A 17,818-nucleotide genomic window follows, 5' to 3' on the forward strand; every position below is an offset into this window, starting at 1 on the left:
AGGTTTTCTTTTAGTTTTTTTTTCTCACTGTGCAATATGCTTGCATCCTTATACCCCTCTAGTGTATTTATTATGATCCCCAAAGAACAGATGCATTAATGAAACGTGCGATGTTTTACTTTGAAAAGGGACACTGGATAGGAGCCATACATGACTTTACAGCTCTGATAAAGCTTGAGCCCCAAAACTCTCAGGCAAGGTAAGGGTTATTTTAGATGTAAAATTTCAAATGACTTATAATTTAAATGTGTTTTCAGGAAAATTTGCTTGATATAATCTGACAGCCCTTTTAAAAACAATAAGCTAATTTTCAGTGTCAAGTTATTTCTTTGCATGTCCAACTGCTCAATACTTTGTAGCTATGTCAGCATACTTATCACCTCATATTTCAGGAGATTTGTATATAAACCTGCCTTGCTTGTCTCCAAAATACACTCAGACTCAAACTTCCCCAGTGTTGGTCTGTTTGTCATTTTGCTTTAAAGATTTGTCACATTGTTCACATCAGAAGAGGCTAGTAGTTTTATAATCTGAATTTAATTTCAAAACTTTTCTACTTTATCAAAACAAAGTAAGTCTCCCATCTTCTCTTAAAAGCATGCCCTTTGCATTCAGTATCTTCTGTTCTTTGAACAGAGGTTCTGTGAACAGAACAGAGGTCTTTCAAGAGCAACAGGCACTTTGAGACCCTTGAAGATAAAACGCTTCATCTTTAAGACATATCTCATTCATGTCTTAACAAGTCAAAATTTTATACTTAGTCTTTGAGACAGTGTCTAGAACTCACCATGCGGACCACAGATCCTCCTGCCTCTGCTCCCCAAGTGCTGGGACCTAAACCCCTGCACCACCACACACAGCTGATACTCAAAGTTCTTACAGCCTCAACCTTTTGAAGTGCTCTCACAGCATGCCACTGATCCATGTGAGTTCTCCAAGCACACAACTGCTGATACTGCTTTCTTTTTTTTCCCATTGATTAATTTATTTACTTCATATCCTAGTAGGAAGTTCCCCTCCCTCTTCTCCTCCCCTCTCCTCCCACTGACTCCTTTTCCTTTCTTCTCAGAGAAGGAAAGGCTTCCATGGGTATCAACCCGCCTTGGCATATCAAGTAGGATTGGGTGCATCTTCTTCTAAATTGAGGGTAGACAAGGTGTCCAGTTAGAAGAAAGGGATGGTAAGGCAGACAACAGAGTCAGAGGCAGCCGATGCTCCTGCTGTTAGAAGTCCCACATGAGAACAAAGCTGTTCATCTGTTACATACTGCCTAGGCAGTCCCATGGATGCTCCCTGGTAGGTGGCTCAGTTTCTATGAGCCCCTATGGGTCAAGATTAGTTGACTGTATGTTTTCTTGTGGTGCCCTTGACTTGGCTGGCTCCTTCAATCCTGCATGCCCCTTTTCGATAAGACTCCCTGAACTCTACCAAATGTGTCACTGCGGGTCTCTGCATCTGTTTTTCATCAGCTGCTGGGTGAAGCCACTCATATGACGGTTATGCTAGCCTACTGTCTGCAGAAGAATATTATTATTAGTGTCAGTGGTGGGCTCTCTCTTATGGCATGCAACTCAATTTGGGCCAGTCATTGGTTGGCTGGGTCTGAGTTTTTGTGTGTGGGTTTCTGTCTCCCTCCACTGGAAGTCCCACCTGGCTAAAAGAGGTGACTACTTCAGGCTCAATATCCTTCTCTGATAGGAGTCTCAGCTATAATCATCACCATACACTCCTGGGAGCAACCTCTGTCCCAGAGATGTCCCCTCCCCATTGATTTCAGTCTTTTTCCCATTCCTTCTTCTTCCCCCATACCTGGTCCTCTATTTCCTTCCCCATGCCCTCTCTCACCCATTCCCCCCCACCCCATCTACTTCAGATGCTACTTTCATTCCTGCTGAAGCAGGATTTGATTCAATCCCTTTGAGCTCAGGCTAGGATTCTTAGTATCTTATCCTATCCCTACCTCTGGAGTGATGAGCTTTGACTGTGCTAAAAACAAAGACCACTAATCTCAAAAGGTTTTCTCAGTAGCCTCCTTTTGCTAATAGACAAAGACAGATCCTTTAAAATAACAGATGTGCCATTGTGATAAAACAAGCCTATCTTCATAACAGCTTGAACAAACCTTCATATTTTTCTCCACCCAATCCTTTTGTGCCAGTGTTGCTCCTTTCACTAAAAATAAAATGAATACACAGAATAGATAAATAATCAAGAATAGGTTTTTAAAGGTACTTTTAAAAGTTGTCTCCCAGTAAATTAGATAAATGTCAATAACCATATAGCTGCCTTACAAACACAACTAATAAGCATATAATTATGTAACAAAGTGTCCCTTATAAAAAGTCTATGTTGTTTTGACAGCAACATCACAACTAAGTTCTGTTGAGAAGCAAAGAGAAACAATCAAAAAATTAGGTGATAGGTTTAACAAAAAGAGAATGTCCATTTTGCAGTGCACATTCAAATGCTTTTCTCTTTCCAGGACAAAACGAGGGAGAGCATATTGTAAAAGGAATTTATATAAGCAGGCCACCCAGGACTTCTCTGTTGCCATCCACTTAGACCCCAACAATTGGTTAGCCTTGTACTACCGGGCCTGCTTATTTAGAAAGAGCAATCCACTCAGAGCACTGCAAGACTACAGCATGTCAGGTAATTAGCTGTGTGTGTGATCCTGATTTGAGCTGTGGCAGCTCTGCTTTCTAGAGGGGAATGCCAGAGTTTGGTCACTCATGTAATATGAGATTACTGTGTAGTAGTGTGAATATTACATACTTGAAACACTTGTTTTGTGTATGTGTGTTGTTCATCTGTCTGCATGAACACACATGTGTAGAGGCTAACTTCTGGAGCAGACTTTTTCTTTTATTCTTTTCTCTAACTCTTTTAAATGTTATTTTTATGAAATGGTACTTCACTGGACTCACTAAATAGGCTAGGTTTTGTGTCCAGCAAGGTTTTGTGTCCAGCAAGTCTAGGGTTCCACTCTCCTCAGCCTCCCCCCTTACTGGGGTTACCGGTAGCAGCACACGCCACCACGCCAAGCTTCCCCATGCCATGTGGCTTCTGGAGATCCAACTCAGGTCCTTGTGTGCTTCAAGGCTATTGCTTTGCCATGACATCATGCCATCTCCCTAAATTCCCCGCACATGCTGAGAGGGACCTTGTGCTTTATGCCTATTCCCAAGGGATCTTGGGAAACAGAGCTGAAGATTGGTGTTTGCTTTTTTTTTTTTTATCGTCACTTCTACTTTCTACCCACAGTGGACCCCCTTTTTGCTTCTCCTTTGCCTGCTGTGGCCTCTGCTCTCTCTGATTTGCCTTTTCTCAGTCTATGCCTCATTTCTCAGGATGTGTGTGTGTGTGTGTGTGTGTGTGTGTTTGTGTTTGTGTGTGTGTGTGTGTATGTGTATGTGTGTGTAAAATCTTACCTCTCAAATCCAGAATGGACTTGAGAAGCTTAGAAGACATGAATTGAATATTCTAAGAGCCTTCATAGTTCACTATCATGTTTTTGGAAGCAAAAGAGTCGTTAGTAACCAAGACACTTGAGAGATGACTTCTAAGCTGGGTTCTGGTGAGGCCCACCCACTGGAGGTAGAGGTTATTTTTATCTTGTTGTATCTGCTTTCTGGGTGTATACAGTCAAGATGCCTACTTCAATTCCGTGTTCTTCTTGCCTTAAATAGCCTCTCTGCAGCTGCCTATCACTATGGATGAGTACACGTGACATCTGCCATATGCCTTGTTCTGTACTACTGCTCCCACATCTGTTCTTTGGTCCTTAATGTCTTTGTGACAATAACAAGCCACTGTGAGCAAGAACACCCTTCCATCAGCTGTTAACTTCTAGACCTGCCTTTGCCACTGATTTATATCTCAGTGCCCATGGGACTGTGCCCCTTTGGCTTAAATCTCTTCATTTGTAAAGTGAGTGAAATGTCTGAGTTTATCACCAGGTCTAATGAGTTTGTGAGCCACAATAGCCATAGTATTACTAGTAAGAAAAATTTTTAAAATGTATATTATTTTACACCCACCAAATGGGCACACTCATCATAGACACATGCTTATGGAATGTTAAATAGGAGGAAACAGTAGGAGGGGGTGTAGTATGAGACATAACTCATATGATTTTTTTAGAAACCAAAGTGTATGCTTTATACCTTCAGCTCTCTTAAACGATGGCTATGATAATCTTAACTGCTTTCTACATCGGGGCATACTCTATGCACAACTAAAACATTGGATGCTGGCGATTTGTGACTTTGAAACTGTTATTTCTCTGGAAAGGTATGTCTTTCTTTTCATACTAATTCCAGTATTGTATGAAATCAGGGGAAAAAAACAAAATGAAAGAAAGCTTCACCTCATTATTGATAGCATTGTAGAAAACGAGACTGTAATTATAATGTCACGCTTGAATTAGAATAACACTAAAATAAGATTTACTGGTAAAACAAGACTTGTTCATTTCAGTTGCTTTGCAAAATGTGGAGGTTGAATAGATTTGAGAAAATCAAATCCATGGCTGTTACGTTCAAAAAGGGAGCCGAGAGTGCAGGCCTCTGAGGAGTACAGTGGTTTCTTTGGGGCTAGGCAGGCAGAGTGGTGTCTCGGATGCTGAGTCAGAGGTTGGGTGGAAGGCCCTCTGTGGTCCAGGAGTCGGGGCTGCCGTTGGTATAGGCTACAGAATATGTAGTTCCTTGTCTTAAAGTAGAAAAACGCAACAGAGTGATGCCTATGGTCATTCCCATACTAAAAACCACTTGAGCATAAGAGAGAAAACAACTTCTATTTGATATTGACAAGAAAATTTATAAATATCTGTATGGAGAGGGTTTTAATTTTTTTTTACTTGAAGCCACTGAACTTCACTGCTGTTCTTGGCCTCAGTCAAAGGCTTTTGAGTTGAGGAACAACAACTGTTGATTCAAGGTAACTCAAAATTAAGAAAAGTTTTGCTAAAAGTCTAGGAGACTTTACTATTTCTATTTCCAGTACATACTCTATAATTGTTAATTCACCATGAAGTATTTTATTAAGAATGTTCCTACTTTTTATTGAAAATATTTTTTTTCATACAAAATATTCTAATCATGGTTTCCCCTCCCCACTTCCTTCCAGATCCTCTTCTGGACCACCAGTTCTTTTTTAAATTATGTTTCTTTTTTAACATATACATTTATATTATTACACATGAATAAAATAAACTGCACACAGCAGGAAGAACCCTGAGACAATCAGGAATTATTTACATTCATAGTGATTTGGCTATTTGTATTTGGCAAACTTGAAGTAAACGTCTTTCCTATCTTGTTGGGTCCTCGTTTCTGCCACACATAGAATTCTGCCTAAAAATGGGCAAGCTTAGATGCAGGCAGATTTGAAGGCTGAACTCTGCCAAGACTGGGTAAGCAAGTAATCAATAGTTCCTGCCTCACAAATATGTCTATCAGATATAATGAGCTAGAAGGCCGAAGATGATGCTCCAACATTATAGAGAGTGTTGGGTGACTGTACAGGCAGTAAACGGTCTCAGTCATTTTTACATTTTAGAAGCTGCTAGTAAGCACTTCTGGTTCACTCAGGTGTTTACATTTTATTCCTTCTCATATCTCTGATGGGGTTGGAAGACGAGATAGTTTAGTCTTACAATTAAGCTTAGTTGGCTAGGAGTTTTTAGATGAAGACAGATGTTTTAAGCCAATGCTTACTTTTTAAGGTCACACAATAAACTAATTTTATTTATTTAGTAAAGCATTAATAATATCTAATTTCAATCGACTCATGTATTTCATTAGCTTTTTATGATTGAAAAACATCAGAAATACATTTAAATTTTTATTACATTTTTCTTTCTTTTTTTTTTGTGATTTAGAACTGCTATTTTGGCTTACATAAATATCGGCCTCGTATATCTGCTGCACCTGGATAACTACACCGAAGCCTTTTGGCGCTTCTCTGAGGCAATTAGAGTTGACCCTTTATATATTAAAAGCTATATTTGTAGAGCAGAAACCTATTATAAGGTATTTAAGACTTGGAAATTTTTGAATTTAAAAATATTTTAATTGTTTGGATATTTGTCTAATAACCATAGAGCCCTTATAGATTTATAAGCAATAGCTATTGAACAGTTAACTATTATTAGCTATTTACAAAGCCCCTATTTATGAGGCATCCATTTTCATCTTTATAATATCCCTAGCACATGTTTGATTTTTTTTATTAATTTATTCATATTACATCTCAATTGTTAGCCCTTCCCCTGTTTCCTCCCATTCTTCCCTCCCTCCCATTTCTCCCCTTCTCCCCTCCCCTATGTCTGTGACTGAGGGAGACCTCCTCCCCCTATATATGCTCTCAGAATATCAAGTCTCTTCTTGGTAACTAGCTATCCTTCCTCTGAGTGCCACCAGGTCTCCCCATCCGGGGGACATGGTCAGAAAGGGGCACCAGAGTTCGTGTGAGAGTCAGATCTCACTCTCCACTCAACGGTGGAGAATATCATGTTCATCGGCTAGGTCTTGGTAGGGGTTCGAAGCTTACTGCCTATATTCTCCTTGGCTGGTGCCTTAGTTTGAGGAGGACCCCAGGATCCAGATCTTTTAATACAAAACAACATGTAGTTATTGTGGTTAATGTGTCGTATGAAAATAAGAATACATGATCAGGAAGTTTCTGAGAGTTATTAGCTTCATAGTGTCTGTTATTTTATTTGCTGGGAAAACTGTTAGGCTTTGGAATCTATTGGTCTAATTCTGTGTATGGGTTTGTGTGTGTGTGTGTGTATGTGTATCGGTAAGTGTAGTTCATAGATAGGGTCTATATAAAGAATAATATCCTAATAACTGACAACCTTCTTTAAATTTTATATTTTACAATTTTAATAAGTTAAAAAGTTAATTTTTTTAATTCCTAAATAAAAATTATATGATGAATTCTTAGTTTAACAAATAGAAATAACCCAGTGCTTTCTCCACCTATAACCAGACCTGACCTCCCATAGAAAAAAAAACTGTTAGCTTTCATATCTGATGAAAACACAAAGATGCACCTCTGGGCTGGTTCCTACTAATTGCTCTATCCAAGATGCTGCTTCATTCCCAGGCGATTGCAATATTCTCTTCATCTTCTTTTTGCTCTTTGCTGCTTTTCATGGAACAAACATAGAAGTTCCAGTGATTGGGTCAAAACCACGGGCTTAATTCAAAGTCCTTATTCTCCAGATAATGAAGGTAGAAATTCCAGAGCAGATTCAGCATTGTTCCCAGGGAAAGTGTGTTATTAATCTTGTTAGGAAAGACACAGACATACTTGTAATGCATGAGTCTTTCCACTGATCTGTTAATGGTATAAGCCATTTAGAGAAGTTGGTGTGTTTCAATAACATACACACAATCCAAAGTCCCAGCAGGATAACCACGTGTCACAACCTGTTAGCGTGTCACATAATCACTCTTTGTTCTGAGATGCCCAAATGTCTGTACAGTCACTGCTGAATACATTATGTTTACACATGACGAACTATTACAGTCAGAAAAAAAAAGAAATAGAACTATAAAAGCACACATGAAGTTATTTCCATGAGGTAGTTTTGAGTAAGAAAAGTAAGATTCAGGAAAGAATACAATGTGTATAAAATACTATTGAAATAAAACTCTATTTCTATATGTGTGTCTATAGAAAATATATTCTTCTGCTTGTAGGCTGTGCTTCCTTTCTTAATCTAAGCTAAATCAATACCAGAAAAGCTTATAACCCCAGACAGGGAGCTTCTATGTGTCCCATACCAGATTCCTTAGTGTGTAGATATTGTTATGGCTTAGATGCAGAATGCCCCATTCCCCATAGGCTTATAAAGTGTCCAGCTAGCATTCTTTGGGGGTGTTGTAGTGAGAAAGGAAGTGGACAGTTGAAGTTTTAATAATGTGGTCTTGCTATGTTCCTACTTCCTTCTCCACCAAGATAGGAGATGTCCTGGCTATATGTACTCCTGCCATGGTACAGTCAGACACTATACTTTCCCCACATGATAGACTAAATTCTCTCACTATGAGGAAAAATAAATCCTTCTTTTTAAAGTTGCTTTATCAGATACTTGGTAACTCTCAGAAACAACAAAACATTTAAGATATGGAAACTGCAAGCAAGAAGTGACTTTGTTGCTGTGAGAAACCTGACCATGTGGTTTTCTATGAGACTGTGTCTCCTATGTCAGAAGTCACACCCATGACAGTCTAAACATGAGATTGACAAGGACAAGAGACATGTCAAAGTGGGTAGGTGAAAGCTCACAAGGCCTCAACCCTATACAAAGAGCGACAAGGAGCTAAAGAACACGGAGAGTAGGAGAAATAGTCTTCCTCAGGGAAGAACACACTGATTAGTTATCTTGTGTTGGTTGGCTTGAAAATATTCATATAAGTAGCACCATACAGACTAAGCAGGTTGTATTTAAGAATATATGTGTACAACATAATTGTAATAAAAGTTAGTGAAATATGAGGCCATGGATTTGGAAGATAGAAAGGAGGGATCTAAGTAGATTTGGAAGGAGGAAAGGGCAGAGAGAAACACAATTTTATTACAATCTCAAAAACATAGAACATGACCATGTGGCTTATAGGCTTTCAGAATTGGTTTGTCGAAAGAATGTGGAAGAATTTAGAATCCCCAGAGTGTTTCAAGGAGAAGTTGGTTGGCTGTTTCTGAAGGAATGTAGAAGACTAGAATTCTATAGAAACACAGACCGTAAAGACACAGCACATGAGTTTCAGGGAGATCCAAGATGGCAGTGCCAAACACATCTCATTTGATCAGCAGCACAGCAGTGACTGCAAGGCAACCTAAGGACTGAACTGAGAACATCAGCCAGTGCTGATGATCCCCAATTGAGAGGAGTCCAAACTGTGTAGAGCATGTGTGGGTACAGTCTTGGGCCACCCATCTAATCCACAGAAAAGTCCCTGGGTTCCTGCAGGCACAGGCTTGGGCTCCAAGGAATAGCTGCATGCCTGTCCAAGATATCCCACAACAAAACCAAGTTTAATCAGTACCTATCCATAAATCCAGCCCTACATAAGATACTAGAAAGAAAACTCCAACCCAAGGAAGCTAACTTTACCTAGGAAAACAAAGGAAATAAATAACCCTGCATCTGCAAAACCAATAGAAAGGAAGCTCACACACACACTTTACCACCATCTACATAAAAATAACATAAACCAATAACCACTGGGCATATCTCTCAACATCAATGGCCTAAACTCCCCAGTAAAAGACACAGGCTAACAGAATGGATGTGAAAACAGGATTACTCATCATTCTGCTGCATACAAGAAACACACCTCAGCAATAAAGATAGATATGACCTTACAGTAAAAGGCTAGAAAAAGGTATTCTAAGCAAATGGACCCAAGAAACAAGATGGAGTAGCCATTCTAGTATCTGATAAAATAGACTTACAACCAAAACTAATCAAAAGAGATGGGAAAGGACACTTCATACTCATCAAAGGAAAAATACACCAAGATGATGTCTCAGTTCTAAACATCTATGCCCCAAATACAGGAGCACACACATTTGTAAAAGAAACATAACTAAAGGTTAAATCACACATTGCACCCCACCCCTTAGTAGTGGGAGATTTCAACACCCCACTCTCCCCAATAGATTATCAAGACAGAAACCAAATTGAGAAATAATGAAACTAATAGAGGTCATGAATCAAATGGACCTAAGTGAAAACTACTGGACATTTCACCAAAACATAAAAGAATACATCTTCTTCTCATCACCTCATGGAGTCTTCTCCAAAATTGACCATATACTTGTTCACAAGGTAAACCTCAACAGATACAAAAAGATTGAAATAACCCCTTGTATCTTATCAGACCACCATGGATTAAAGCTGGAACTCACCAACAGAAACAACAGACAGCCTAGAAATTCATGGAAACTGAACAACTTCCTACTCAATTACATCTGGGTAAGGGATGAAATAAAATAAGATATTAAAAACTTGCTAGAATTCAATGAATATGAAATCTCAACATACTTAAACTTATGGGACACAATGAAAGCAGTTCTAAGAGGAAAGTTCATAGCACTAATTACCTTTATAAAGAAATTGGAGAGATCCCATACTGGCAACTTAACATCACACCTGAAAGCTCTAGAATAAAAAGAAGCAGACATACCCAAGAGGAGTAGATTGCCGGAAATCATCAAACTCAGGGCTGAAATCAATAAATTAGAAACAAAGAGAACAATTTGAAGAATCAATGCAACCAAGAGCTTTTTTTTTTTTTTTTTTTTTTTTTTTTTTTTTTTTGAGAAAATCAGCAAGATGGACAAACCCTTATCTAAACTAACTAAAAGCCAGAGGGAGAGTATTCAAATCAACATCAGAAATGAAAAGGGAGACATACGACAGAGACTGAGGAAATACAATGAATCATCAGGTCTTATTTCAAAAGCCTAAATGCCAGAAAATTTGACAATCTAAATGAAGTCAACAATTTTCTTGATAGCTAGCAACTACTGAAATTGAATGAAGATCACATAAACAAATTAAATTGTCCTATATCTGCTAAGGAAATAGAGGCATTCACCAAAAGCCCCCCCCCCAAAAAAAAAAACCAGGTCCAAATGGATTCAGTGCAGAATTCTACCAGACCTTCAAAGAAGATCTAATACCAATTCTCTTCAAAATGGTTCACAAAATAGAATCAGAAGGAACATTACCAAACTATGAGGCCACAGTCACCTTGATAACTAAACCACAGAAAGACTCAACAAAGAAAGAGAATTTTAGATCAATTTCTCTTATGAACATTGATCCAAGAATACTCAATATAATAGTCACAAACCGAATCCAAGAACACATAAAAAATATCATTCACCATGACCATGTAAGCTTCATTCCAGGCATGCAGGGGTAGTTAAATATATGGACATTCATCAGTGTAACCCACCATATAAACAAATTGAAAGAAAAAAAAAACCCACATGATCATCTCCTTAGATTAAAAAAAAAAAAAAAAAAGCATTGGACAAAATCCAACACCCATTCATGTTTAAAGTCTTGGAAAGATCAGGGACACAAGGCACAAACCTAAACATAATAAAGGCAATATACAGCAAGCCTATGGCCAACATCAAACTAAATGGAGAGAAACTTAAATCAGTCCCACTGAAATCAGCAGCAAACAAAACAAGGCTGTCCACTCTCTACCTATCTCTTCACCATAGTACTTGAAGTCCTAGTTAGAGCAATAAGATAACTAAAGGAGATCAAGGGGATCCAAGATGGCGGCGAGCAGTGTGGACCGCGTTTGGAGGCTCCAGTGAACAATTCAGGGAATTGCACAGATTTCTGAGCCAGGAACACCGAGGTCCGAACATCACGGCAGCGGGAGTGCTCCACGGTTCGGAGGGACCAGGGTGCGGAGGACCTGCGTGCCCCTGCACACGGGAGGAGCGTGGTTTTTCTCTGATCGGAGCGGCAGCGGCAGAGGCGGCAGCACCAGCGGCACCAGCAGCGGCGGCTGAGGTTTGCAGCTCATAGCCTTCCGGTGGAGGCGATTGGTGTGGTGGCTGGTGGGAATTGCTGCGGGAGAGGGGACTCGGGGCAGGATTTGGGTCGCGTGGAGCCTTTGGACCCAGATTGGACTCGGCGGACAGTTCGGCCCCAGAGTCCCGGGTATTGGCCCGGCCCAGCAAACAATTCTGCCTGAGGCACTAACTCAGCGTGGCCATAGCTCCCCTGCTGTGGCGCAGGCTTAGTTGAGCTCGCTGCTCCACACTAGGCACTACCTCAGCTCAGCGGCAGCTCCCCTGCGGTGACACAGTCTGGGCGGAGCACTTGTTCCACCACTGGCGCTAACTCAGAGCAGCCGCAGTTCTCCTGCTGTGGCGCAGGCTTGGTGACGTGCTCGGTTCCATCCTAGGCACCACCTCAGCTCAGCGGCAGCTCCCCTGCGGGGACACAGTCCGGGCGGAGCACTTGTTCCACCACTGGCGCTAACTCAGAGCAGCCGCAGTTCTCCTGCTGTGGCGCAGGCTTGGTGACGTGCTCGGTACCATCCTAGGCACCACCTCAGCTCAGCGGCAGCTCCCCTGCGGTGACACAGTCCGGGCGGAGCACTTGTCCCACCACTGGCGCTAACTCAGAGCAGCCGCAGTTCTCCTGCTGTGGCGCAGGCTTGGTGACGTGCTCGGTTCCATCCTAGGCACCACCTCAGCTCAGCGGCAGCTCCCCTGCGGGGACACAGTCCGGGCGGAGCACTTGTTCCACCACTGGCGCTAACTCAGAGCAGCCGCAGTTCTCCTGCTGTGGGGCAGGCTTGGTGACGTGCTCGGTTCCATCCTAGGCACCACCTCAGCTCAGCGGCAGCTCCCCTGTGGGGACACAGTGCGGGCGGAGCACTTGTTCCACCACTGGCGCTAACTCAGAGCAGCCGCAGTTCTCCTGCTGTGGCACAGGCCGGACAGAGCTCTCGGTTCCACCAGCTCTAAGACTCTGGTTGGACACAGTGTGCAGTTTGAATCCAGAATTCCTGGCTGAGATTGGTGGTCAGTTCGGGCCCTGAGTCAATAACTGACCACAGCACGCACTTTGGGCCAAAAGGCCCTAGTGGAGCTTGGTGCGTAGTCCCAGCCCAAAAATTCTGGCTGGGCCCTGTGTGCATTTTGGGCCCAAAATCCCTAGCTGAGCTTGGCAGACGGTTCTGGCCCTGAGAATCTAGCTGAGTTCTGCCCGTGGTTCGGTCCCAGTGCTCCTGGCTGGACTTGGCAGGGAACACAGAAGGCTGTGGATACCTTGGCCTGACCCAACGCTCATTCAGAGACCCAGAACAATTGCAGGATCCACAGCAGAGAGTGACTGAGGATCACTGGCTGTGAGAGACCAGAACAACAGGGCTAACCTCCTAACATCCACACCAGTGAATCTTTGAGCTCGCAGCCTAGGGAAATCGTAAAAAACAAGTGAATCTATCATCAGACACCCTCTATTCAACTCTGGAAACTACCCAACAAAAACAAAGACGGCAAAGATGTCTAAAGGACAACGAAAAAGCATACGCAAAAAACCCCAAAACAACATGGCGTCTCCAGTTTCCCAGCTATCCCAAAGAAAACCACCCAGAGAACTCAAATACAACGGAAATACAAGAAAATGACCTCAAATCCTTAGTAATGAGGAATGATACTGGAGGAAACAAATAAAATTCGTAATCAATGCAGGAAGACGCAGACAAACAGGTGAGATACATACAAGAAGCACATAGAGTGGAACTGGAAAAATTGCAGAGGAAAATGCAAACAACCAGATGAAAGAATACTAAAACGGTTCAAGCTCTGAAGACCTATAAAAGAGGCATGGAAGAAACTCAGATATACAAAAAATCAGATGAAAGAAATCAAAAAATCAGTTCAAGATCTGAAAATGAAAATGGATTCAATGATAAACACACAGACAGAAAGAAAAACGAGACGTGAGGACCTCAGAGAAGAAGGCGAGCAACACAGAGGTGAGCTTTCTACAGAATCCAAGAGATGGAAGACGAATCTCAGGGCTAGAAGAATACAATCAACAGATATTGGATCAACCATTAAAAGAAAATGCCAAATCTGGAAAACTTCCTGACACAAAACATCCAAGAATTAAGGACACCATGAAAAGAAGGAAATTTTGCGGAGTAATAGGCATTGAAGAAAGAGAAGACAATCAGACTCCAGGGCCCAGAAACTATTCTCAACAAAATCATAGAAGAAAATTTCCTCCCAATCTAAAGAAAGAGATGCCTATAAACATACAAGAGGCCTACAGAACACCAAAATAGAAATTGACCAGAAAAGAAAAACTGCCCGCCACATAATAATCAAAACACAAAACATGCAGAACAAAGAAAAATATTAAAAGCTGCAAGGGAAAAGGGCCAAAGTAACATTTAAATGTAAAACCTATCAGAATTACACCTGACTTCTCAGCAGAGACCATAAAAGCCAGAAGGGCCTGACAGAGATCCTGCAAACCCTAAGAGAACACAGATGCCAGGCCAGACTACTTTACACCAGCAAAATTATCATAACCATGATGGAGAAAACAAAATATTCCATGACAAAAACAAATTCAAACAGTACCTATCCACAACCCAGCTTACAGAAGGTACTAGAAGGAAAACTCCATCCAAAGGGTCAAGCTTACAACCAAAACTACCCAGGAAATAGATAACTATCCCATGGCAAAAACACAACTACACAAATGCTCGACTGGAAACAACATCAAATTAAGACTCTTAACAGTCACTGGTCATTAATATCTCTCAACATCAATGGCCTCAATTCTCCAATAAAAAGACACAGACTAACCGAATGGGTACATAAACAAGACCCAACATTCTCTGCATCCAAGAACACATCATCTCACCCATAATGAAAGGCATTACCTCAGGGTAAAAGGTTGGAAAAAAATATTCCAAGCAAATGGTCACAAGAAGCAAGCAGGTGTAGCCATTTTAGTATCGAACAAAATAGACTTTCATCACCAAAATTAATCAAAAGGGATGAGGAAGGACACTTCATACTCATCAAAGGTAAAGTCAACCAAGATGACATCACAATTCTGAACATCTATGCTCCCAATACAAGGGCAACCCACATTTGTAAAAGATCTCCTAAAAAAGCTTAAACCACACATCGATCCCCACACAATAATAGTGGGAGACTTCAACACCCCACTCTCACTGAAGGATAAGTCATTGAACAGAAACTAAGCCGAGAAATAACATCATTAACCAATGCCATGGGTCAAATGGATCTAACAGATATCTATAGAACCTTTCACCCAAACAAGAAAGAATACACCTTCTTCTCTGCACCCCATGGAACCTTCTCCAAAATTGATCACATCGTAGGTCACAAAGCAAGCCTCTCAGATACAAGAGGATTGAAATAATACCTTGTATCCTATCAGATCACCATGCTCTTAGGCTGCAATTCACAACAACAGAAATAACAAAAAGCCTACACGTTTGTGGAAACTAACAACTCTCTGCTAAATGACACCTGGGTCAGGGAAGAAATAAAGAAAGAAATCAAGGAGTTTCTGAAATTCAATGAAAATGAAGAAACAACATACCCAAATTTGTGGGATACATTGAAAGCAGTGCTAAGAGGAAAATTCATAGCACTAAGTGCCTTTAAAAAGAAATTGGAAACATCGCACATAAGCATCTTAACAACACAACTGGAAGCCCTAGAAAAAAAAAGAAGCAGAAACACCCAAGAGGAGTAGACGCCTGGAAATTATCAAACTCAGGGCTGAAATTAACAAATTAGAAACTAAGAAACAGTCCAAAGAATCAACAAAACCAAAAGCTGGTTCTTTGAGAAAATCAACAAGATAGACAGACCATTAGCCATACTAACTAAAAGGCAGAGAGACAGTATTGAAATGAACAAAATCAGAAATGAAAAGGGAGACATAACAACAGACACTGAAGAAATTCAAAGAATCATAAGATCCTACTTTGAAGGCATATACGCCACAAAATTTGAAATCTAAGGGAAATGGACGATTTTCTTGATCAAGTTCACTTGCCAAAGTTGAGTGAAGAACAGATAAACAAGTTAAATAGTCCCATTTCCCCTACAGAAATAGAAGCAATCATCGATGGTCTCCCAACCAAAAAAAGCCCAGGGCCAGATGGTTTCAGTGCAGAATTCTACCAGACCTTTAAGGGCGAGCTAATACCGATACTCTTCAAGCTACTCCAAAAGATAGAAATGGATGGAAAATTACCAAATTCATTCTATGAGGCCATAGTCTCATTGATACCTAAACCTCACAAAGACTCAACAAAGAAAGAGAATTTCAGACCAATTTCTCTTATGAACATAGATGCAAAAATACTAAATAAAATACTTGCAAAACGAATACAGGAGCACATCAAAGATATCATTCATCATGACCAAGTAGGCTTCATTCCAGGCATGCAGGGATGGTTTAATATACGGAAATCCATCAATGTAATCCATCATATAAACAAACTGAAAATAAAAAACCACATGATTATCTCCTTGGATGCAGAGAAAGCATTTGATAAAATTCAACACCCATTCATGTTTAAAGTTTTAGAGAGATCGGGGATACAAGGCACTTTCCTCAACATAATAAAGGCTATATACAGCAAGCCAATAGCCAAAATCAAAGTAAATGGTGAGATACTCAAGGAAATTCCTCTCAAATCGGGAACAAGGCAAGGCTGCCCACTCTCTCCATATCTCTTCAATATAGTACTCGAAGTTCTAGCCAGAGCAATAAGACAACAAAAGGAGATCAAGGGTATCCAAATGGGAAAGGAGAAGTCAAATTATCCCTCTTTGCAGATGATATGATAGTGTACATAAGTGACCCTCAAAACTCCACCAGAGAACTCCTAAAGCTGATAAACACCTTCAGCAAATTGGCTGGATACAAAATTAACTCAAAAAAGTCTGTAGCCTTCCTATACACAAATGACAAGCTTACAGAGGAAGAAATTAGGAAAACCACACACCCTTCACATTAGCCACAAGCAATATAAAATATCTAGGAGTTACCCTAACTAAGCAAGTGAAGGACTTGTATGAAAAAAATTTCAAAACTCTGAAGAAAGAGATTGAAGATGACCTGAGAAGATGGCGTGATCTTCCTTGCTCATGGATCGGGAGAATTAACATAGTAAAAATGGCCATCCTACCAAAAGCAATCTACAGATTCAATGCAATCCCTATCAAAATAACTACACAATTTTTTAAAGACATTGAAAGTTCAATTCTGAACTTCATATGGAAAAACAAAAAAACCCAGAATAGCTAAAACAATCTTGTACAATAAAAGATGCTCCGGAGGAATCTCCATACCTGATCTCAAACTGTACTATAAAGCAATAGTACTTAAAACAGCATGGTACTGGCACAGCAACAGGCTGGTTGATCAGTGGAATCGAATCGAAGACCCAGATATGAATCCACACACATATGGTCACTTGATTTTTGACAAAGAAGCCAAATCCATTCAATGGAAAAAGGATAGCATCTTCAACAAATGGTGCTGGTCTAACTGGAGGTCTATGTGTAAAAAAATGAAACTGGACCCATATTTGTCACCTTGCACAAAACTCAAATCCAAGTGGATTAAAGACCTCAACATAAAACCAGAGACACTAACCCACTTAGAAGAAAAAGTGGGAAAGAGCCTGGAACATATTGGCACAGGAGACAACTTCCTGAACAGAACACCAACGGCCCAGGCCTTAATGTCAACCATTAATAAATGGGACCTCATGAGGCTGAGAAGCTTCTGTAAGGCAGGAGACACTGTCAAGAGAACAAAGCGACAGCCTACAGACTGGGAAAAAATCTTCACCAACCCTACATCTGACAAAGGTCTAATATCCAAATATATAAAGAACTCAAGAAATTAAACACCACCAAACCGAATAACCCAATTGAGAAATGGGGCTTGGAACTAAACAGAGAATTCTCAACAGAGGAGTATCAAATGGCTGAGAAACACTTAAAGAAATGCTCAACCTCCTTAGTCATCAGGGAAATGCAAATCAAAACAACTCTGAGATTCCATCTTACACCCATCAGAATGGCTAAGATCAAAAATTCAAGCGACACCACATGCTGGCGAGGATGTGGGGAGAGAGGAACACTCCTTCATTGCTGGTGGGAATGCAAACTAGTACAGCCACTTTGGAAATCTATCTGGTGCTATCTCAGAAAAATGGGAATAGGGCTTCCTCAAGACCCAGCT

General features: G+C 40.6%; 1 protein-coding gene across 1 annotated transcript in view; it reads left to right on the forward strand.

Moving 5' to 3' along the window:
• Positions 1–17,818, forward strand: part of Ttc6 (tetratricopeptide repeat domain 6) — a 168,268-nt gene that overhangs the window by 108,996 nt on the left and 41,454 nt on the right. Inside the window, exons 14-17 of the mRNA XM_051146503.1 lie at positions 63–199; positions 2,483–2,652; positions 4,173–4,293; positions 5,882–6,032. Of these exons, the coding sequence (XP_051002460.1) occupies positions 63–199; positions 2,483–2,652; positions 4,173–4,293; positions 5,882–6,032 (579 nt within the window). The remainder of the gene's footprint in view (positions 1–62; positions 200–2,482; positions 2,653–4,172; positions 4,294–5,881; positions 6,033–17,818) is intronic.

Source organism: Acomys russatus, chromosome 1 (genome assembly GCF_903995435.1).
Source record: "Acomys russatus chromosome 1, mAcoRus1.1, whole genome shotgun sequence".
Taxonomy (NCBI): Eukaryota; Metazoa; Chordata; class Mammalia; order Rodentia; family Muridae; genus Acomys; species Acomys russatus.